Here is a 22,816-nt window from a genome sequence, read left to right on the forward strand (position 1 = left end):
CTCATCAAAGCAGAAAAGGCGGCTGGGGGGGGGGGATCTTTCTGTTGCAGAAGCTTGCAACGCACGCATCTAATACTGTCTCAGAATCTTTATTTTACCTTACCCGTGATGCAGTTTTTTTCATTATTATACAGCATATGGTCATTCCCCCCCCAAAAAAAAAATCTGGATGCTTTCCAAATGTGTGGGCATCGACCAGCGGGACAGATGGGAATTCTGAAGATTAGACTCTAGAATAAGGAATAATGTGGCCCTCACAAAATGATTCGATTTATGTATTTAGCACTATATGTATCTCCACCTACCTCACATAACGTGGCTCTGGGCAGCGTACAAAGACAAAGCTATAGTTAAAACAATATAGCCCATCTCGTAACATGGAACATAAGTCAAAATAAAAACATGGAAAAAAAACACCCCAAGAGAATAACCACCACTTAATATCGTAGAACCACCTCTCAGGCTCCCCGTAGTCTTCCCAAGATTTCTGGAAAAACCATGCTTTAGAGCAGTGATGGCGAACCTATGGCACGCATGCCACAGGTGGCATGCGGAGCCATTTGTCAGGGCACGCGAGGTGCTGCCCTGTTGTTTTGAGCGCTCCGAAGGCGTCAAGGAAGCCTCCGGAAGGTCCCTGAAGCCTTTGGAGCGCTTAAAACGATCCTCAGAGCAAACTGGAAGTGAGCGGAGGGTGTCTGGAGGGGCGGGGCAGAGGCTGTTTTCGCCCTCCCCAGGCTCCTATAAAGCCTCTGGAGCCTGGGGAGGGCAAAAAAAGTATGTAAAAATGGGGGTTGCGCCTGTAGTGCGCGCATGCGCACTGGGGGCGCGCGCATTGCATTATGGGTACGGCACGCTCGCACACAACCCCCCTGCACTCCCCGCACTTATGGCACGCGAGCCAAAAAAGGTTCGCCATCGCTGCTTTAGAGGATCTGATGGAAAGCTAACGGGGATGGAGCCCAATCTCACCTCGAGGGGAATTCTGACTTGAAAGGATCCATATAATTAGCTTCATTCCATGCCTGCTGAGGCTTTTACACAACTGTCTTCTCCACAGTCTTTCCTAAAGGGAGGTTAGACACAGGACAAAAATTGTCCAACAATGGCTTCTTGAGGACGGTGGAATTGCCCTTTTTCCAAAGAGCAATCAATGACCTCTCCATGTTCCCCCCACTTTCTCTCCCCCTCCCAGCCTATCCAGGATTTAAGGAACAGGAGGCTGAGTTCACAGCCGTCATGGCCTTGTTCTCTTCCTCAGGCCCGAGAGGTTCAAACTGCTCCCAGATAACTGGGCTAGACTGCCCCCCTGCCCTTCCATCACACCTATATCCAAACCAGCATCCAACTGGGAACAGATTCAAGTACAGGTAGTCCTTGGATTACAACCATTCATTTAGTGACTATTTTAAAGTTCCAACAGCCCTGAAAAAAAGGAGTTTATGACTGTTTTTCACATTTACAACTCTTGCAAACATCTCTGTGGTCACGTGATTAAAATTCGCCCGCTTGGCAACCGGCAGAGGTGGGTTCCTACCGGTTCGGAAGAACCAGTAGTAAAAATTGGGGCTTGCTCTCCGAACCGGTAGTACCTGCATGCTGGCCACGCTCCCAAACCGGTTCTCTGCCATCTTGTTTTTAAGTTCTGCGCATGCACAGAACAATTTTAATTGAACTGAGCATGTGTCCACAGCGCTTCCTCCTGCCTACACACAGGTAAGCATTTCCGCTAGCCTACCTCCCTTCCTCCCCACTGGCCAGTAGTCTCTCAAAGCTGCCGGCTTTGCAGCTGCGGCGGAACAAGGGGGCAGCCCAGCAACCTTTGCAGCCGCGTGCACGGCAGGGTAAGTAGGAGGGGGATGCAATACCCCGCCGCTTGGAGCTTGGTGGGACATCCACACACCCTCTGGTCCGGAGCACTGACCCCACTTGCTTTCTTCCTTCTGCCACTGCACTGGGGCCGAGAGGGGCGGCGGCGGTGCTCCAGGTGGGAGGGCGGATGTCCCAGGGCTGCCCTGCAACAGAGCAACAGACTCGGCTCCAGCGCAGCGTCTCCCCCTTTGCCTCAGCCCCGGTCAGCTGTTGAGGGCCCAGCCTGTAGGTCTGGAGGAGAAATGGGGTGTCCCCGTCCGGTGTGTCCCCATTTCCGCCTCCCCCCCAGGTGACGGCAAGCATCCCATTCCTGTCATTTCCATGATGTTCCCACCCCACCTTGAGGCCCCTACTTTCCATCCTCTGGTTCTCACAGCAGAATCCTGACATAGTAACACACACATACATCACAGACGGGTGGGATTCAACCGGTAGCTCCGACGATCAGCTGGGGAGCGAACCAGTTTGCTCCGACAATCAGGTGGGCCCGCCTGCCCGCCCCTGCGCGTTACTTACCTATATACCCTCTCAGCTGATTCGCTCGGCAGAACGGATTGCTGCGCCTCAGCTGAGCTACTCCCCAGAATTAACCCAGAAGGTAAGTTTTGTTAAAACTGCGCACAAAGCATGCGATCACTGAACCGGTCATTGAACCAGCCAAATCCCAGCGCTGATCAGAGGGCCAAGAAACCGAATCCTGGGCCATTCATTCCATTTCTATAGCCACCCAAATCAAGCAAGAGACCCCGGGCGACTTTACAATTCTAAAACGATAAAACGTTATCAAAAAGAAAAAAACATCCACAAGTAAATAAAGAGAGCGGCAGCCACGTAAAAGCCAAGTAACGGGGCCTCTAACGCATCCCGAGCCTAATGACTGTGTGTAGACGGATAAGTTTTTAAAGCTTTGCGAAAAACCGTCAGGCTGGGAGCGATTCTAACTTATCACCAGCAAACGGCCACAGGATTTTGCTGCAATGGAGCGTGAACTTCTTTAGGTGCATGTGTGGCTTTCACTGATTTGGGACATGTACAGGATATCTGGTTCAGTTCTGGCATGGCGATATCAATATATCTTTTGGGATATTAATGATACTTCACTCGAAATCAATGTATGTCCTTTCCTGGTGGTTTCATACAGGGCAGTGTTTCTCAACCTTGGCAGCTTGAAGATGTCCGGACTTCAACTCCCAGAATTCCCCAGCCAGCATTCGCTGGCTGGGGAATTCTGGGAGTTGAAGTCCGGACATCTTCAAGTTGCCAAGGTTGAGAAACACCGATATAGAGGTTAAATACGAGGGGTCCTCGGTGCTCTCTGAGCTTGCTTTGCTTTTTGGAAGACGTTTTGTTACCCCAAACTAGGTAACATCGTCGGTGCTAATATTAAATAACATGGAGGAGAGGACCAAGCCCTCGTGGCGCCCCATATTGGGACAGTCAGAACCACTTTGGGGGTTTCTGTTCCATGTTTCCCAACTGGAGTCTCCCAATTAGGAAAGAATGGAATTATGCCTCAATCCCATCTCTAGTAGACACTGCAGATGATCCAGAGAGAGACCGTGGTCAGCTGAAAGGTTTTTAGATCAGGGGTGAGCTACTATGGTTCTGTTGTGGCCGGCCAGTGGAGCTGGCAGTAGATTCGGAGACAGTGAGGAGGTTGGGGAGGAACCTGGGCCCAGTCCTGGAGTCTGGGGAAGGCTCTGATGAGGGCTCTGTGTCAGAGGCAAAGAGGGGGCCAGGGACATCTTACAGTTATCAGCTGCCTTTGGAGTTGAACATCAGTGAGGCAGAAGAACAGCTGGAGCCTGTTCCCAGTGTGCGCATGTGCAGAGTTGCCAGACGAAGGGAACGGCTAAGGAACAAGGGAGTAAGGCCACAGGTGAACGATAAATGGCCCTCTCCCATTGGGAATAAAAGAGGAGCGAAAGGGGAGTGGAGTTTGCAGGAGACAATTAGTTTGGTTAATTGATTCGTGACTCCGAAGGTCCTTGCCAAGTTCTGCAGACATTGGCCTGTCAGGTCTCCAAGCCAGATAAGGTCTGTGACTGTAAAATTCGCCCTTGAAAGATTTTGCTGGATGTGAATGAGAGGAATTCACAGTAACTTAATAAAAAGGGGTTTTTTTTTTGTCAGGACAAGGAGTCTGCTTTGTGGTTTGGGGAAGCCAAGGTCAGAACAGGTCCCTTTACGGCCTACGGACTTCAACTCCCAGAATTCCTGAGCCAGATGGCTTACGAATGCTGGGAGTTGAAGTCCACAGGTCATAAAGGGGCCAGAATTGCCGATCCTGTTTCAGATGCTACGTTTCCTGTAGAACTCTGTGAAACTGAAGCTCCATTACCAGAAAGGAAAGGTTGGGGATTGGCCAGGAATTGTCCAAGGTGGCTGAAGCTTTGATTGATGTAGGGCAACAATTTCCATATATGATTTACCCATCAGCGTATAATTGTTCCCTTTAGCAACTGCTACTTTCATAATGTCATAAGGTTACCTTTCTCGGTCCCTCTCCCAAGTGTTTAAAATATATATGCAGAAATGTTTCTGAATGGTAGTGTTCTTTCCCCAATCTACGTTTTTCTTCTGCAGTCATTATCTAGGATGGATAGGGCTGTAAACGCGTTGTTTTCTCTTATTTCCCAAATCTTTTTTTTTTCTCCCACTCCCAAATTATCCCTCCCTTTTTATAAGCGTTCTGTTTCGGTTAATCACTCTGAGAACACTGCCTTGTCAGTCAAATAGCTTCTTAACAATTTGAGCAAATCAATCCTAGAGTCAACAAAATGTAATGGTAAAAACCTGGGAGCACCATTTTGGGGTGAAAAAGCGATAGCCAAATTCCTCTCTGAACCTACAAAAATTAGATGGGCTTGACTTTACATTAATTCTTGTTTTTCTTCTTGCAGCAAACGTCTATCCTAGGGAGTGTCTTTGGTGACTCTTGTTACGATCAGCAGATGACTGCCAGACAAGCAAATGCTTTATCCCATCAGGTGAGTGGGAAATGTACTTCATTTACGTACAGGTAGTCCTCCACTTACAGTCATTCATTTAGCGACCATTCAAAATTACAAGTGACTTACAACCAGAAATGTGCCAACCATCTCAGCAGATAGTTGGGTCAACAGAGAGCTAATTTCACGAAGGGCCATTCTGATTTTCCCTCTTTCCAAGCAGCTTCCCCAGGGATTCCTTTCCTGTATTAAGTTCAATATTGAATTTTCCCAGCGCAGAAATCCTGAAAGAGTTGCTTATTGTTGAATTCTGCAACATAATGGGGGAAGTTGACTTCTCTAAGAAGAGATTCTTTACCGCTCCACATTTCTCAAGCGCACTTTTTGAGTAAATCTATTTGAATTGGGGAGTGTGATTACATGAATCCATTGGCAAACGTCTTGATAAACGTCACATAAATTATTTCAGAGATTTCCCTATCTCCTAAATTAAAATGAATGGATGGCCCCATGTTTCCTAAGTTGACCTTTTGTTTTTAGATTTCTACAGTTCTGAGATTATTGGTGTCTTGCTGCAGCTGAACAATAGAAGACACCAAAAAGTATCTTTTTAATTAAATTTAATTTGAAATATTATAGGTCACTGGCTAAAACACATTCATTCTGCTATCTCCAATCTTGAAGACCTTTCAAGTGCAAATCTCGTGGTTAAAAAACGTTTGCACTTTTATGTTTCTTCCGACTACCATTCTTTGTGCATCACAAGAGTGAGTAAGCAACGTATAAATGCAAACAGATAAATAAGATTAAAAACTGACCTTGATTCCTGGGATTACACAGATCCATCCATGCAATTTTTGTGGCAACAATGTGGATATAGATTGTTTTTGCCCTGTGCGATTTTTTTTCCCAATTAAACTCTGGAAACCACTGGTGGTTTTTCATCCAAGTCCTGGTGAGGCCTAATCCTTCTTAATTTACAAATCCAGACAAGGTCAGCCAATGCTGAGAAATAAATAGGATAGACGAATTTAATGAAATAAAAATTAGGGCAATCATTCAAGGTCTCCTTTGTCCAGCTGTGGAGCATTGCTGCCCTCTGGTGGGCAGATGCAGAAAGTAAGGATGCCTGCTAGACATTTGGGCTGAGATGCTTGCTTTGGAGTAAGATCCATTAAAGCTGTGATAAAGTATGTAGCAAAGTGGACACAGGAAGACTTTGGCTGTGTTTTGCCAAGTTTCAGGGCAGTGCTCAGTGCCCACTGGGTTCTTTTGGATCCTAAGACAATGAACGCCCCAATAAATAAAGGGATTTTAAGCATTATTAGCTCAAGCAGAGTTAAAGTATAACGTTAAAAAAGTCTAAACTAAAAAGCATACATACCAAGCAAGACGATACCCAAGTCTCTTAGAGGATGTCAGGAGCTCTTTCATAACCACAACCGAGATATCCCAGTTTCTCTAATGCGAGGTTTGTCCCATAAGTGCTTTTTTCAAAAGGCAGCTGGACTTTCTTGGTGTTTCCTTGAAGACATTTCGTTTCTCATCTAAGAAGCTTCTTCAGTTCTTCGGAACTGGCGAAGCTTCTTGGATGAGAAGCGAAGCGTCTTCAAGGAAACACCAAGAAAGTGGCACCTTTTGATCTGGATGACCAAGAATCTCCATAGGCTATAATGCTAGGTTCCATGCATAAGTGTCCCCCCCCTCCCCCCAATAACAACCACCCCACAGTTTTTATCAAAATATGACATTATGAAGTCATAGCCTCAGAAGGCTGCAAAATCTGATTTTGATTGGGTGGCACATGTTCCTGGGATGGGCATCGAAAGTCTGGGACTTTCATGGTAGGAGACACTGTTTAGTTATGGGAAGATTCCTCCCCCACCCCTTTGCCCCCCTCCCCCCCCCCCCCAGATCTTCTTTGTTTAGCAAGGTAGAGCGAAAAATAAACAGTCTGGCTCAGAATGTAGATTTTTCTTCACACAAAGGAGAAATCAAACTATGTCACGAATTCCTCGCAATAACACCGTTCTTCTGCACTGCCACTACAGACTAGCTTAGCCCAGGGTTTTTCTAGCTGTGTTTGGGGGAATCCCAGCTTTCTACAAAAAACTTGGTGGGGTTCTGGAGGAGATTTAAGGAGAAGAAAAAAAAAAGTTAATTTGGGAGCAGCCAGTTCTCAATCACTAGAGATTTGCCCCTTGGCTAGGAATTCTAGAGTGTGTGTTTTTTCTAAAGTAATCGGTTCTGCGGCCTTGAAAAAAAAAAGTTTGAAAAGCACAGATTTTCATAACAACTTCCGAATGTAAAAAGGGCCTCAGAATTGAGAGCTCTGCTTTTCTGTTGACATGAATGATTTTTCATTACTTTTAACTAATAATCAATTGATGCGTGGTTTAGATTTAATTACTACCTTTGACAAGTGCCGCCCTTGGCTACGAAAAGGTCATTTGCCTGGTTAAGTAATGTTAAGCACCATTTACTCGGAAGAAAAGAACCATGGAAATTATCATGGACTAGACCAGGGGTGTCAAACTCGATTTCATTGAGGGCCGCATCAGGGTTGTGTTTGATCTTGTGGGTGGGCGGGGCATGGCCAGGGTGGGCATGGCCAGCTTAACATCATTCGTATCGGTGCCTGTGGTGGCCCAAGCACTCTGTCAGCGAAAACGGGCTCCTGAGCTCTGTTCTCGGCTCGTACAGCCTCCTGCAACTCTCTGCCAGTGAAAACGGATCCTGAGCTCCGTTTTCACTGGCAGATGGTTGCAAGAGGCCGTACCAGCCAAAAACAGAGCTCAGGAGCCCGTTTTCGCTAGCAGAGGCACCGCGGGCCAGTCCTTCCTTGTTTCCAGGGTGGCCCCGCGGACCATATCTGAGCACCCCGCAAGCCAGATCTGGCCCGCGGGCCTTGAGTTTGACACCCCACTAGACCATGCGGTTGGATGCTAGATATTCAATTTGACTCCTCTTAGTGTGTGGTTGCCTCCCAGCCTCCTCCAGAACCAAAAGCAAAACCTGGAAGAGAGCTGCTTCCCCTCGGCCCCTGCTCGTAAAAGTCCTCTTGTTTCAAAGTGGGGTGGACTTCTACTCCAACTGGGGAATTCTGGGAATTGGAGTCCACAAATCTTAAAAAGTTTCCAAGGCTCTAGAGCAGAGGTGGGGAAGGATGGCTCTTTTACGACTTCAACTCCCAGAATCCCTGAGCCAGCACAAGTCATAAAGAAAGGGCCACCGTTCCCTACCCCGGCGGAGGGCAAAATGGTGGAGCCAAGCGGGATTTATGTCGGAAGAGGCAATCTATCTCAAAGTAGGTTGGGGAGGAGAACTAAGGGAAGAAATGGTGGCCTTCACATCTTACCTCTGGTGGCCTTAGAAATAGGCCTTTGATCTGATCTCCAGGATTCCTTCCTTCAGCTCGAGCAGTTCAACATGATTGAAAACGCCATCAGCTCCAATAGCTTGTACAGCCCCTGCTCTACCCTCAACTACTCCCAGGCGGCCATGATGGGGCTGACCGGGAGCCACGGGAGTCTCCAGGACCCACAGCAGCTCAGTTACACCAGCCATGGGAACATCCCAAACATCATCCTTACAGGTAACGAAACGCCCTGGCTTTAGCCTCCTTGGGAAAGGCAGGTAGCAGGGACTGCTAAACCTGTACGTTCAGGGATAGGTAAACTTCCTTGCACCCGGGGGGGGGAGGTGCTTAAGCGATTTATCTATTTTGTGAATAGTGGTGTTATCAGAGTTCTTTTTTCCCCCCAGGCAATTGTGTTAATGGGTTGAAATGAGTACTTCAAACCTTATAGGAAACTTCAGGGCATCTGTTTTGTCCCATTCCGTAGGGGTGGGGGGGGAAAATGGCCTGTTTTTTTTGGGGGGGGGTGTTATTTTTTTTAAAAAGGTCAAATCACTAATCACACTTCTTAAACTCCATCATAACCATCAAACACCGGAAAAGCCTTCTGAGTTGGAGGTTAAGGGGGCTGCACAAGGGGTCCCGGTTACTCCTGTGAAGGAGGGAGTTCCCCCCCTTTGATTAACGAGGTATGGACCGTCAGCCTTCCAAGTAGCATATCTCCGAATAAGCAGAAAAATAAAACCCGAGGACATATTCTAATGAAAACAAACTTTAATATAAAATAAAATACAAATCTTACTATCTAAATCTTACATTTTGGCAAGAACTGTGTTGCCCACCTCCTTCGGCAGGCGAACGGAAGATCAGAAGGGAAGTAAAGAATGTGTGACGTACTGTAAGACATGCGCAGTAAATCATTGTCAGATAAGAAAACATTTCTACAGTATAACTCAGAATATAAGCTCAAGTTGACCAACAAATTAACGTAGTGACAACTCCTGCCTATGATCGGTAGCCTTATGAATTGCCAACCCTGCTTGGAGAAGGAGGCATTTGGCAAGCAAGGGTTACGTGTGTGTCCCCCGTCCCCCCCCCCACATGACTCTCTTAAATAAACCTCCCTCCAAGAGGGACTATGGAGAGTGCACAGCAAGGTATTAAAATCCTAAAAGCAGTAGATAAAAAGTTAGACAATTCAGAAAGAGACGAGGCCCCACCGGTTGAATTCTTTAGCTGACAAAGTCTGCAACAGACCTTCCCTGCCTACCTGACTCGGTGGGACAGGCTGATGTAAAGGTTCCCACGGCCCTATCCCCGTGATGGAGACCCTATGGCACGCATGCCCAGGTCGCTCGGCACGCGTGGCCTTACCTGTTTGTCTCTTGGGTTTCTGGCGCATGTGCGCACTCAACAATCAGCTGTCCTTCATGTGTGCAGCAGTGCTGAAAACCAGTGTGCGCATGCGTGCCGGCCAGCTGATTGTTGGGTGCGCATGTGCGCCAGGACCCAGAAGTTCAGCTTTTCTGGAGCGCGGCCCCGACGAACGCATGGACGTGCAACGTTTGTTTACGTGTGACCTTTTCGGCACTCGGTATCGAAAAGGTTCGCCATCCCTGCCCTATGTCATTTGGGGGGAAGATAGGCTAGGCAAGGAAAAAATCCATGTACTAATTTCAAAAGATTCCTCTTTTTTTTTCTTTAGTAGCTTCATTAGTTGAGAATAAACAGCTCAGATTGAAAGAGAAACTGAGCAAACTTGATCAAAATTCTCTCTCTCTCTCTCTCTCTCTCTCCCCCTCTCCTTCTCCCTCCCTCCCCTGCTCTCTTTTTCTTTCTCTCTTTCTCTCTGTAGTGACCGGGGAATCGCCTCCCAGTCTGTCGAAAGATCTCACCAACTCTTTGGCCGGGGTGGGGGATGTCGGCTTTGACTCAGATTCCCAGTTCCCTCTGGACGAACTAAAAATCGACCCCTTGACCTTGGATGGGCTTCACATGCTCAACGACCCCGACATGGTCCTTGCGGATGCCGCCACAGAGGACACTTTCCGGATGGACCGGCTGTAGTGGGGGTGGGGGGTGGGGTGGAGAACGGAAAGGGCTGCGTGCCACGCAGTCCAAAGGAGCGCCTCCAAATCACCAAGTCCCGGAACGTCCATGCCACTCTGGTGCTCGGAGGGAGATCGGGCCGATCCCGTCTCGGATCTCTTGCATCCCATCAGGGTCCCCGGAGAGCCGCGGCTCCACTGCCTGTCCAATTTAGCGATCGCTCGTTCTACAACTTGCCCGGCAGCCGTCCTGCTCGCCTCTCCGTCCCCAGCACCAACTTAAAAGGTCCATGCCTTGCTGTTGGGAGAACGTTCCTCAAAGAGCCGTCTCTTCTACCCCAGCCCTCCCCCCCCCTTATCTCCCCCTCCCTCTGTCACCAAAGTTCCAGCATTTTTGGTCCTCTTTCGTCCTTCGCCCTAAAAGCTTTGGTCTTTGTGTTCTTCGGGAAGTGGCGTGGCAGCGGAAGTTATATCCCCCCCCCCACTCCTCCTCCTCCTCCTCTTTCCAAGGCAAGAGGAGCTCTTCAGAAGATAAAATAGGTGTATCGTTTTGTTTTCCTGTGTATGTAAACTATCCGACCTTTGGCTTCTGTTACAAAAAAAAACCAGACATCCCGCATGGAGCTGAAGGCGTTAGGGTGGACCGCTCGATGAAAATGGGAGGGGGGGGGTTGGGGGCGGGGAGAAAGAGGAGGACATGATTTCTAAAGCTACTTTGTGAATACCACTGCCTTTCCAGGGAGAAGGACTGGACTTGGAGAGGTGGAGAAAGGCCGCTATGGCTCTCCGAATAAAACTCCATAAAGCAGCCGCTTGCATTGGGATGTGGGGGGGGGGGGGTTTGAGGAAGAGTGGCTTGCAATTTCTCCGCTTGGTTCTCCGATCCTTGACTGTTTTCTGGAGTCCCATCATGGCCTGTTAGCTCATTTGCCTGTGTGCATGCAGCAGCTTTCAGAAACAGATGTCTGACCGCCACCTGCCCCCCCCCCCTGCCGCCCCCGTTTGGGAGATTTAGTTGCATGAGCCACCTAATCCCACTCGGCAAACTGACCGTGTAAAACTGTTCTGTTTTATTTTTTCCTTCTTATTTTTTATTTTATTTTAACTGTCGTCGTCGTTCCTTCAAAGAATTTTCAGGGAGAGGCAAGGCAAGCCGAGGGAGGAAAAGAAGGCACAAACGTTTTCCTAATTAGACATGGAAATTCTGCCGTTTGTCTGAAGGAAGGAGATCTGGGTCGCCTCCTGCAGGTCATTTTTTTTTTTAAATAACTTTGTCTAAGGCAGCAACCTCTCCCCCCCCTCCTCCTCCCCCCCCCTTTTTTTTTTGCTTGGGAAGAAGTTCTTGTTCTGCATATATTAAAGCAAAAAACGAACACTTTTCGTGCATGAAATAATCTGCCTCTGACCAAACCAGGGTCTGGTTATTATTATTATCTTTGGGCTCCAAATTGGTTAGGTGGAAATCCTGTCAAGTGGCTTCAACCATCCAAGGAGGCATGTTCAGGTTAGGGCATCCCTTAGGCCAGGGGTGTCCAAACTTGGGAACTTTAAGACTTGTGGACTTCAACTCCCAGAATTCCCCAGCCAGCATAGCTGGCTGGGGAATTCTGGGAGTTAAAGTCCACAAGTCTTAAAGTTCCCAAGTTTGGACACCCCTGCCTTAGGCTAAGCAACCTGAGATTTGTCTGGCTAGTAGTGTGTGGATTCAGAGGCCCATCAACTAAGGGGTCTCCAACCTTCACAACTTTTACAACTTGCAGACGTCAACTCCCAAAATTCCTCATCCACTATAGGGTCTCCTGCTTGGGCAGGGGTTTGGATTAGAAGACCTCCAAGGTTCCTTCCAACTCTGTTATTCTGCCTTTTCTAGCTTTGTAGTACCTTCTTTCTGACCAAAGCTGGAGACTGACCCCCCCACACACACAATATGTTCTGAATCTAAGAATTGAGGCCCCTGCTTTCTCTCTTAGCCACTCACACCCAAATGCCTCTTACTATTCTTTGCTCCCCCTATTTTCAGACTCTTACCCTTCTCCTTCCCCAATGAGTTATAGCTGGATCTTTTGTGTGTATACACACACACAAGTGTAGGTAGCAGGGAAATCCATTCTGAGTACGTGTTCGGTTACGTTTTGTTTGTGCCATGGTCAGTTTATAATTTTTGCACTAAAAAAAGATGGATTTTTTTAAAAAAGTGTTGTAGGTTCTTTGTGTAATGTTTTTGCTGTGACGTATTCCTCTCCCCCTTCCTCCACCCCATCTTCTAAATTCAGGAAGATTAAAAAAAAAAAAACCGCTCTCTCCATTTCATAACCCTTGTCAGTATTTTAGTTTGACTGCCTCTAAAATACCCCTAGTGGTCTGCTTATTTCAAATTTTTCTATGGCTGTTTCTCAGAGGAAATTCACCGATTGAAAAATCAAAAGGCTTCTTTATCCTGCTTTAAACACGGGGCCCTAGGTACTAAGCAGGCCGTTTGCAACTCTCTCTGGTTTCCGACAACATAGTCTGTTTGTTTTCAGTCAGATCTCTCTCGTCTTATTTCATCAGCATGCCAAAATTTCCTTTGAACTTTGACCTGCCATTTTGGGGGGGGGGGCAATTGGAAAGCAAAATGCAGAATCCTCTCAGTTTGACTCGATCCCTTTCCAGTTTGGGAAAGATTCATTGATTCTTGAGCTGGATTTTTTTTTTTTTTACATGGAGATATAAATGGCTATTTTCTTTCTCTCATTTTTTAGATTTACACATGTACATAGGAAAACTTGTGTATTGATAAATTGTAAGTAGTTTTTCAAAATGGCCTTAATTTACTATTTGTGTACATACATAATGGTGTGTGATTGTGCATGTCTATGAGTGCACACAGTCACACACATAGACATCCACACAAACAGACAAAACCTGATCTGAATGCAATTTAATTTGAAATAGCTGAGCATCAGGGACCGTTTGCTTTCAACAAATATGATTTCCGTTTTCCCTTGTTAGGCTGGGGGGAAGCTGGAAGTACATGTTAAAAATGAAATTTAAAAGTCGTAGAACAAGGAAGAAATGGAAGACTTTAAACAGCAGCCAAGCTGTGTTGTGGATCTGATTTTGCTGGTTGAGGTAGTAATTATGGGCCCGATGGTTATCTCTTTTTACTGCACCTTACTTTCTGTTGCTTTATAAAATGGAAGACTTCCCCCCCCCCTTCAATTCTTGAGTAAAATCTGCATTAAAGATTAAGGATTCTTGAGATTAAGGAGGTGGGGAGTGGGAGAAGAAAAATAATAAAAGAAATGCACTAGAGCTCCAAGTTACGGGATCAGCAATTTGCCAAAACTGATGCAGGGTGGGAAGAAGGCAAAAGAATCTTGTTACCTGTAGGGCTTAGAAACCCCAAAGTGGCATTCTATCTTTTTGGGTTCCACTTTGTGTTTTCTATGAAAAAAAAAGTGGGGGGGGGGATTGTTTGGGGAAAATAAGCCTTTTTATGATTGTTGATGTCTGCATGGATGGTGAAGAATCTGTCAAAAAGTAGTGGTGCCTGTTGTTTAGGTAGAGAATTAAGACTTTAATTTAAAAACTGAACAGATATGTCTTAACTGTGAGCTTAATTTGGAGCTGGATTTGACCCCACATTGGTCATAGTTATGAAGCGGTCCTTCTTTATTTTCATTCCTTAAAATCTGACTTCATTCTCTCTCCTCCCCCCCCCCCCCCCCAAAGGTAGGGGCAGTATTGACAATTCTCTGCCCCGTTTCTTCATTTTAGCCTCATAATCAACACAACAGAGAACCTCAGCCAAGAGAAAATTACTGGCCCAAGATCACTAAGTAAGTTTGGGGGCGAAAAGCTCCTGTATTTCCAGGTTGAGTCAGATACTAAAATCTAGAGCCTGAGGCTCTCTGGGTGTTTTTCCTGTCCATTTCCAAATATCCTGCCAACAAGGTGAGTGGCAAGGGGTTGTGGCTTTTGCCACCCAAAACATCTGAAAACCAGCCTTTTGTGAGGCCCTCTGAGCTTCACTGTTTTTTTGCAGACATTTCATAACCCAACTAGGTAACATCATCAGTGCTTGCTCTCTATTTATATACGAGTGGCTTGCCCTGTCAGTGTTGGGGGAAGCGTACTTTCTGATTAATAGATTAATTTAGTTTACTTTATTGTCCCTGCACATGGTACAATGAAATTAAATGCCGTCTTCAGTGTACATTGCAAGTATAAAAACACAAACATCCATCCTTTACGTTCTATATAATTGAAATTGAAAACCCGATACTGCACTATACCGTAGAATTCAATATGGATTTTGCCCTGGGATAGAAGCTGTTTTTCAGACTGTTTGTCCTTGTTTTTATTATCCTGTACCGTCTGCCAGGTGGTAATAGTTCAAAAAAAAAAAAAAGTGCCCAAGATGAGATGGATCTTTGAGAATGTTTTGAACTTTCTTAAGGCAGCGGGAGCTATAAAGCTCTTCCAAGGAGGGGAGAGGGCAACCCATGATCCTCTGGGCAATGACGTTGACCCTCTGGAGCTCTGTCCTATCTGCCACTGTGCAATTGGCAAACGATACACAGGTGCAGTAAGTTAAAATACTCTATGGTGCAGCGTTAGAAGGTCAACATTCAGTTGTTGCTTCCTGAGAAGTCTTAGGTAATATAATCTCTGCTGGACCCTTTTGACCAGTGCTGCAATGTGATTGTCCCAGATCAGGTCCTCCATTATGATAACACCCAGAAACTTAAAACTGGCCACTTGCTCTACTTGCTCTCCATTGATAAGCAACAGCTGGATCTATTCCTTCTGTAGTCCACTATAAGCTCCTTGGTCTTATTTGCGTTAAGGATCAAGTTATTATCTCCACACCACCATCAGGCTGTTAGGCCACTAGTATATAAACAAAACCCACTCCTTTCTAGCACTGACGATGTTGCCTAGTTGGGTAATAAAATGTCTGAAAGAAAAGAACTAAGCTCAGAGAGCACTAAGGACCCCAAGTTCAGTTTTGCAACTCGTAGTTGGAGCTACAATTTGTTCCTCTTCTATTGGAGCCACCAGGTTGCCTATGATTCAGAACTTCTGCTGTGTCTATCAGCTTCCAGGCTGCCACTCATTAGGTAGACACCAATTCCTATGGACTGGGGTGACATGCATTAATTTGCCCTGTCAGATGGCCTTAATTCCCCTCCTGTCCTTAAAGCCAAGCTCAGCGTGCCACTGAAGGTCAGACTGAAGGAATATTATGTCAGAATGAAGGATGTGAGTAAAGGCATCCCTTCTAGGAAGTTTTTGGAGACTACCGTATTTTTCGGAGTATAACATGCACCGGAGTATAACATGCACCAAGGTTTTGAAAAGGCATTTTTTTAAAAAAAAAAGTTTTCGCACTCTGCAAACCTCCCAAAAACGGCCCGTTTTTCGCAAAAACAGGCCCATTTTTTTTCAAAAAAAGGGCATGAATAGCCTTCAGAAGGCTTGTAGAGTGCTTCTGGGGGGTGGGGGGGGACAGAAAAACAAGCAAAAAATGGCCCATTTTTTGTCAAAAAAAGGGCATGAATAGCCTTTAGGAGGGTTATAGCGTGCGCCTGGGGGCTGGGGGGGTGGGGCAAAATTGAGCAAAAAACTTGGTTTTTTGCTCATTCTACCCTCCCCAGCCCCCAGGAACACTCTAAAAGCCTAAAAGCGACGTACAGCCATTTTGGGGAAGGGGGCAGGGTTTCGGGAGGCCCAAAAATGCTGTATTCAGATGCACCCAGATTTTCAGCCTCTTTTTGAGGGGAAAAGGTGCGTCTTATACTCCGGAAAATACGGTATTTTCTTCATGCTGGAAAATAACGTGTCCCCTCCCCTGAGGCTTTTGTTTCTTTTTGATTTCCATATCATTTCAAAGAAACCCTTCATTTCTCTCTTAATAAGCTGGCTAATGAAGGACTGGGTGGTATAAGCAGTGCATTGCCTGTCTACCCTAACTAACGTGTTTCCCCGAAAATAAGACCGGGTCTTATTTTCCCCCCCTCCCCCCGAAATAAGCGCTTGGCCTTATTTTCGGGGAGGCCTTATTATTTTTGAGGTGCAGGAGGCGGCGAGCGTGGTCACCTCATGGCTGCTGCTGCGTTGTGATATTTTTGGGAAGGGCTTATTTTTTAGCGCATGCGCTCAAAAGCCCGATTGGGCTTGTTATCCGGGGAGGTCTTATTTTCGGGGGAAACAGGGTACCAAATGGCCACATTTTCTTCCTTTCTCCACTTCCCCTCCAAGCCTCTGAAGAAACAAGAAGACTGACATCTTTAGGTCTCTTGACGCTCCCGGGGGAACATCGAAATGTTCACCAGGGGTTTGCTTTCATTTGACATATTGTCGATTTTTCTACTTGCTGTTGGTCGGGGCGATCCTAAGATTTGAGAAGTAGGGGAGTTTGGTGTAAATAATCCTTTCTCTCAGGGGAGACGGAGATTCGGTCCAAGTTGAGTTTTGACAGTGCAGAGGAGGATAAAGTATTGCTCTGTTTAATCGTGTCTTGTGTTTGGAAAAAAGAGGACGAGAGCCGAGGGTGGGACATCCCCATTTCTCACCTGGCAGCCTGAAGATGTGTGGACTTCAACTCCCAGAATTCCCCAGCCAGCAACGCTGGCTGGGGAATTCTGGGAATTGAAGTCCACACATCTTCAGGTGGCTGGAGTTGAGAAAGACGGCCTTATAGAGGCACTTTTCCCCTGAATTCCAGCTCAAGGGTAAATCCCAGTTGCAAGACACCTGACCCTGAAACTATCTTAGAGGTGGGAGGGGGGGGGAAAGACCCTTGTCTGTTTCAGCAGCACTTTTCGGATGAAGGTGGGCGAAGGGACCAGCTCACCTTTTGCTCAAGGCCAAGCTATTGCATGTTCCAAGAAACTGCATCTTGTTATTGTTACGGCTGCATGATAACCAAACTCTCGGCTTAGTCTCCTTGGAAACCTCGTTCTCCGTGAGCCTAACGTCTCCAGGTATTCCTGTTTTGTTTCTGTTTTTTTAAGTAGTCACCCAAGAGATTTATATATAAAGATTTATAAATATATATATATATATATGTGTGTGTGAAGATAAGTATTTCTGTTTTTTTTTCTTTCATGGATGGATGCTTGGCGACCTCCCTATTTCATTTTCCCTTCCTCCATTGGCTGAACTGTTCCGAAATATTCAAAATATGAGGCTGCATCTCCCTGACCTTATCAAGCTCTGTGCTTTTTTAAACCGTGAAGGCGCTTTAATTTTAGAAGGAAAAGAAAATAACCCACCTCCCTTGTCACCGTGATGACATTGTGAAAGAGCAATTTAAATATTTACATAGGCACACCTTTTTTTTTTAATAAAAAAGGGAAAAAATATTTTAAAAAGAACCCATTTCTGTGTTTTATAGGAGTAGCAACGGTGGGTGTGATGCTACAGTTCACACCCCCACAAGGGTGTCACGATGACATGTAATAGCATACTAGGAATCATTTTTACCTTTTTTAAAAGCAGCACTTTTATCATTTTTGTGGTTCTCTGTGTCAAGATGTGAAAAAGCAGGAAGGATGATAAACACTACATCAAGGCACTTATTCATCTGTGTGTGCTTTCTTTTTTCTTTCTTCCTTTCTTTTTGGTGAGATATGTCTGTATATAAAAATAAATGTGAGATCGGCCAGTTTTCACTGTGGGGAAAACAAAAAGGGAAGCTTATGTATTACTTCTTTGGAGATGCAATCACACTCCCGACACAGTCACTGTTTGACAGAGCATTATTCTTTTTTTATTTAAAGCAAAATTTAGTAAGAATCAGTATCCACAAGGCATATTTGGCAGAAGGTCTATAAATACTCAAAAACATCTGTGTCCCATGAACACAGAACAGTCTATAACTGTTTTTTTTCAGATTTGGCAACTTTAAGATGTATGAACACTATTCCAATATCTCAGGGGCTGCCACAAAGAAGAGGGAGTCAAGCTATTCTCCAAAGCACCTGAGGGTAGGACAAGAAGCAATGGGTGGAAACTAATCAAGGAGAGAAGCAACTTAGAACTGAGGAGAAATTTCCTGACAGTGAGAACAATGAATCAGTGGAACAACTTGCTTCCAGAAGTTGTGAATGCCCCAACACTGGAAGATTTTAAAAAGAGATTGGATAACCAATTGTCAGAAATGTTATAGGGTCTCCTGCTTGAGCAGAGGGTTGGACTAGAAGACCTCCAAGGTCCCTTCCAACTCTTGTTGTTCTATTCTAAAAACAAGCTCTGTTACTCTGTTAACACTACATCCCATTTAAGTTATATGCCGCAAAGAAAGAAATTTGCTGCAGTTACTAGGATTGCCCTGTTTTGCCTGAAAAAAAACATTCAAATCAATGACATAATAATTTACTGACTTTTAAAATAAAATAAAATATATATAATACTCGGAATGACAATTACCAGCTAAATAGTAGAGGACGTCAACTCCCAGGATTCCTCACAACTTAAATTTGCCAAGTTTGAAAAGACACCGGCCTATAAATACGCTGGGGGGGGGGGCGGGGGGGGGCGCAGAACATTTTGGTCCAGTTCAACCGTTCGTTTTCTTAGGGAGAGCTTTTGCAAGTCATTAAGGGCTGAAAATACTCTTTGCTCTGCCTTCATCGTTATTCCCTTTGAAGTACCTCCTTCCTGGTATGAGACCCTGTCTTGGTATCTTCTTTGAGAAGCTTTTCAGAGGTTCCAGGAGCCAAGCACATCGCAATGCATGAAAATGACGTATATCTATCAATCATAGTCCACCCCCCACCCCCACCCCGCTTGTCCATAGAAATTTGACGGCAAATTGCTGAATTCTTGTGGCATGATATTTTTTTTCCTATTTAAAAAAAAGTAAAATGGCAAAATGGGTGCATTAACTCTCTGTAAGTTTAGTACAAATCTCACTGTGTTTATACCAGATGCTTAACCTGGTTGCTATATGAATGTCGTTTTGTGGGTCGGCTCAATATTCCTGAACCATAAACTAACCAAGTGGCCCCGAAGAGAGCTAACCAAGCGCAGTATGTTGTGTGAATGCATCTGCTAGGCTTGTTAACATGCGTTAAGCAGGTTAAGAAACAACCTATTTTGTTTGAGAAACGGATAACAAAAAAAAGGGTCGAGACAAGGCTCCAAAATACGGCTTCTGTTCGCTGTAACATTCAAAATCCAAACTGCCTCCCCTCCAAACTTTTTCTTTTAAAAAGTTGTTCCCTCTCTTCCCCCTGGCCCAGAAACGCAAGTGTGGCTGCTGGAAATAGCATCCACATATCCACCCTTCCCTTCTGTGCTGGAAGGCACATCTGGAGGAACATTCTTGACTCCACATTTCTAAGCGGTTATTGGCAAAAGCACCTTAGAGCCTTCCCAAACAGTGAGGTGGGCAGTATATAAATGTAATAAATAATAAACTGAAGCCTGTCCTGAGGAAAAGAGGCTCTAAGAATCTGAGCAGCCAGGACCCGTGAATTATAGCATTTAGACTGGAAAAGATCAAGGAGGAACCAAGCATATGGAGTCTCTTGGACTGCCGGCAGATCAAATGTGTCGATCCTAAAGGAAACCGACCCTGACCGTCCTTTGGAAGGGCAGATGCTGAAGCTCAGATATTTTAGCCACCCGAAGAGAAGAGAGGGCTCGTTGGAGTGATGTTGGGAACGTTTGAAGGCAAAGGAAGAAGGGGACATTTGGGCAAACTCCAGGAGACAGGGGAGGGCGCGGGGTCTGGTGTACTTTGGCCCGTGAGGTCGTGAAGGGTCGCAAGCGACTTAGCATCTGAGCAACAACAACAAAGGGATGTTGTATGGATGGGCTTGTTTTCTGTTATTCCAGAAGATGCCAGAATAAGCAGCTGGAAACAGAAGGGAGCTGAGCGGTGCCAAAAATGAGGAGACATTTCCGCCCCATCAAGGGCCATGTGGCAGTGAATCTAGCTATTTCAGGAAAAGATGGGCGCTCTGTTCGAACGTCTGTAAGCAGATCCTGGACTCTTGGGAAAGCTGCGCTCAAGTCTGGCCTAAATAAGAATATTCCGAATGACATATTGGCTGTTGAGAGGAGATGATTTTCAGCCTCACCTGCTGTCCTAGGCTGGAATTTCTGCCGTGCATCTAAACCCTCTGAAGTTTGGCAGACTTTAGACCAGCTTCCTATAAATGCAAGACGACTGGATCCCATCTGTGGGTTACGGGGCTTAAATGATACGATAAGAGCAGTTCAGTTGCTGCGTTTGTGCCCGATCCAGTAGCATGTGCTTCAGTGTAAAAACCCAACCACTCCTTTTAGGTCATCACCTTAGAAGGATTTCCTTTAGCATAGCAGGTTACAAAACACAATTCTTGTGTTTTGTTCACCTGGGATTAGTAGATCGTATGAACCCAGCCTTAATTGGGGGGTGGGAGGGAACCCCAGAAGTATTGTGAAGTTGACCATTACCGTATTTTTCGCCCTATAAGACGCACTTTTGTACTCCAAAAAAGAGGGTGAAAATCTGGGTGCGTCTTATACGCCGAATGTAGCCACCTGGGTCATCTAAAAATGGGGCAGGCATAAAATTGTTCTTAAACTGCTGTTAACTTTATACAGTTGATATAAAATATTTTACTACAGTATTTGGTTCAGAATCTTTTTTTTTCTAGATTTTCCTCCTTTGAAATTGGGTGCGTCTTATATTCCGAAGCGTCTTATAGGGTGAAAAATGCGGTACTTTCTGGTTTATCAAATAAAAAGGGAGGCTAGCATAACGGCTGCCACAAAAATGCCATAACATCAGGTCCGGTCAAGCGGAAGCCTCGACTTAAAACCATCTTGAGTTAATGATGGAAATGCCAGGCTCCATGACGGTCATAAATCAAGGGTTGTAATTCATGCTGAGGGCTATTCGTCAACAAAGAAAAATTGGCCAAGGGGATGTCTTTTTTTTAAAAAAAGCATTTATAAAATTTCCACGTCAAGCAATGGAAGCATATATATATATGTATAATATTTTTATAACCCCTGCCTGCATAAACTGCCAGCCGCAAGAAATGAGCCAGCAGAGAAGCGACAAAGCCTCCACAATCCCACTGATGTCCCCGAACAACACAACAGGAACAAGATTATCCTTTTCTGGCTGTTGGCTTGAGAATTGCTAACAACAATTGTCTATTGTGTAGCTGGTTCGCTTGGCTAGTTACTTGGAAAAGAAAGCCCCAGAGATGTAGAATTTAGGGTGACCATATTTCCTTTGCTGTCGTCCTCTCCTTTCAATTTCAGTAGCTTGAAAGAATTCCTTAAGTAAAAAATCCAGCCAGTTTTGTGGCCTCCAAACAATGTGGAATAAAATTTCCTGTTTTGCGGCGCTCAGAACATTTGGCCGCTAGTCTCACTTTGAAGTCAAGACATTTATATCATTTTTTTTCTGTCGTCGTGGTCGTGCAGGCACAGATTCTTTAAGCAGACAAACGTCGTGGGCATACGCAAAGCTTCCACCAACCGAGGGAAGCTTGTCCCCCAAAGGTGCTTTTTCAAAAGGCAACTGGACTTCCTTTTTCCTTGAGGACATGAAGCTTCTCATCCAAGAAGCTTCTTCAGTTCAGAACAGAAGAAGCTTCTTGGATGAGAAACAAAACGTCTTCAAGGGAAAACAAAGCCCAGTTGCCTTTTGAAAGAGCACCTTTGGCACAACCATGGCCTGGGTGACTGAGAAGCTCCAAAGACAGAGGGAAACTTGGCTGTTTGGAAAGGGGAAGGAGGCATGTCTAATTTTAAAGGTTGGAGATCCAAGGTGAGAACTCTGAAAGGCCATGGAGCTGCTTTTCCAAGCCGTGGCTCTGTCCATGGATGGGGGGTAGGGGGTAGGACTTCATTTTAAAAAAAATGATCTTGTTTTAGTGGATTGTTGAAAAGCCTGAGGACTAGTCGCACCACTAGTTGCGTGTGTCTTCTCACTTGTTCTGATACAGCTGCATATCAGTGTCAATATACTGTAGGTTATGAGATGATTTCACGTTCGGTTTCTGAAAGGTCATGACTAAATTTCTTCAGCTGCTAATAATTGTAGGCAAAAGGACTCTTTGCAATTCTGCTCGTTTCATTCCTTTTTTTTTGGGAAGGTTTTGGGGGGCTTTTTTGCTGTGAAGGGAAGGTTATTTGTACGAATTTGTACAGTATTTGTACTGTGAAGGGAAGGTTATTTGTAGCTGTAGGAAGCTTCCGATGAGAGACGACACAAAACAAGGGACTTGACTATAAGGTGCGTAGCCTTCAGATATTGTCTCTTGATTGTTCTGGTGGATCAAAGGCAGTGAAAATGAAATACAGAGAGGACGGGGGGGCTGGGGGGGGTGCACACTTTCCCAGCGCCTCCAGTGCAAACATTTGAGGATGTGAATCGGTGCTTGAAGTGGCCACCCGATTCCACAGAATTTATTTTGAATTGGGGGTGAACTGAAAGGCCGCTGCAGTTCAGGACAACTAGTATTTATTCTGTAGGCTTGGCATTTCTTTCTTGGGGAATGCAATATTTTCCACCATAAGTAGTTCCAGGGTTGGGATTTGACCGGTTCGGAGTGGTTTAGGTGAACCGGTAGCTCAGCTGAGAGCGAACCGGT

The 22,816-nt window shown here is 45.5% G+C and overlaps 1 protein-coding gene across 4 annotated transcripts in view; it reads left to right on the forward strand.

Moving 5' to 3' along the window:
- Positions 1 to 11,767, forward strand: part of CRTC1 (CREB regulated transcription coactivator 1) — a 107,410-nt gene extending 95,643 nt beyond the window's left edge. For 2 of the 4 annotated variants that reach the window (XM_081958932.1, XM_081958934.1), the window contains 3 exons: positions 4,773 to 4,859; positions 8,220 to 8,415; positions 10,034 to 11,767. In XM_081958932.1, coding sequence (XP_081815058.1) covers positions 4,773 to 4,859; positions 8,220 to 8,415; positions 10,034 to 10,245 — 495 coding nt within the window. In that variant the 3' untranslated portion in view covers positions 10,246 to 11,767. The remainder of the gene's footprint in view (positions 1 to 4,772; positions 4,860 to 8,219; positions 8,416 to 10,033) is intronic. The other 2 variants (XM_081958933.1, XM_081958935.1) reach the window with 1 other exon arrangement.
- Positions 11,768 to 22,816: the final 11,049 nt, after the last annotated feature.

Source organism: Natrix helvetica (assembly GCF_964273705.1).
Source record: "Natrix helvetica genome assembly, chromosome: 1".
Classification (NCBI taxonomy): Eukaryota; Metazoa; Chordata; class Lepidosauria; order Squamata; family Natricidae; genus Natrix; species Natrix helvetica.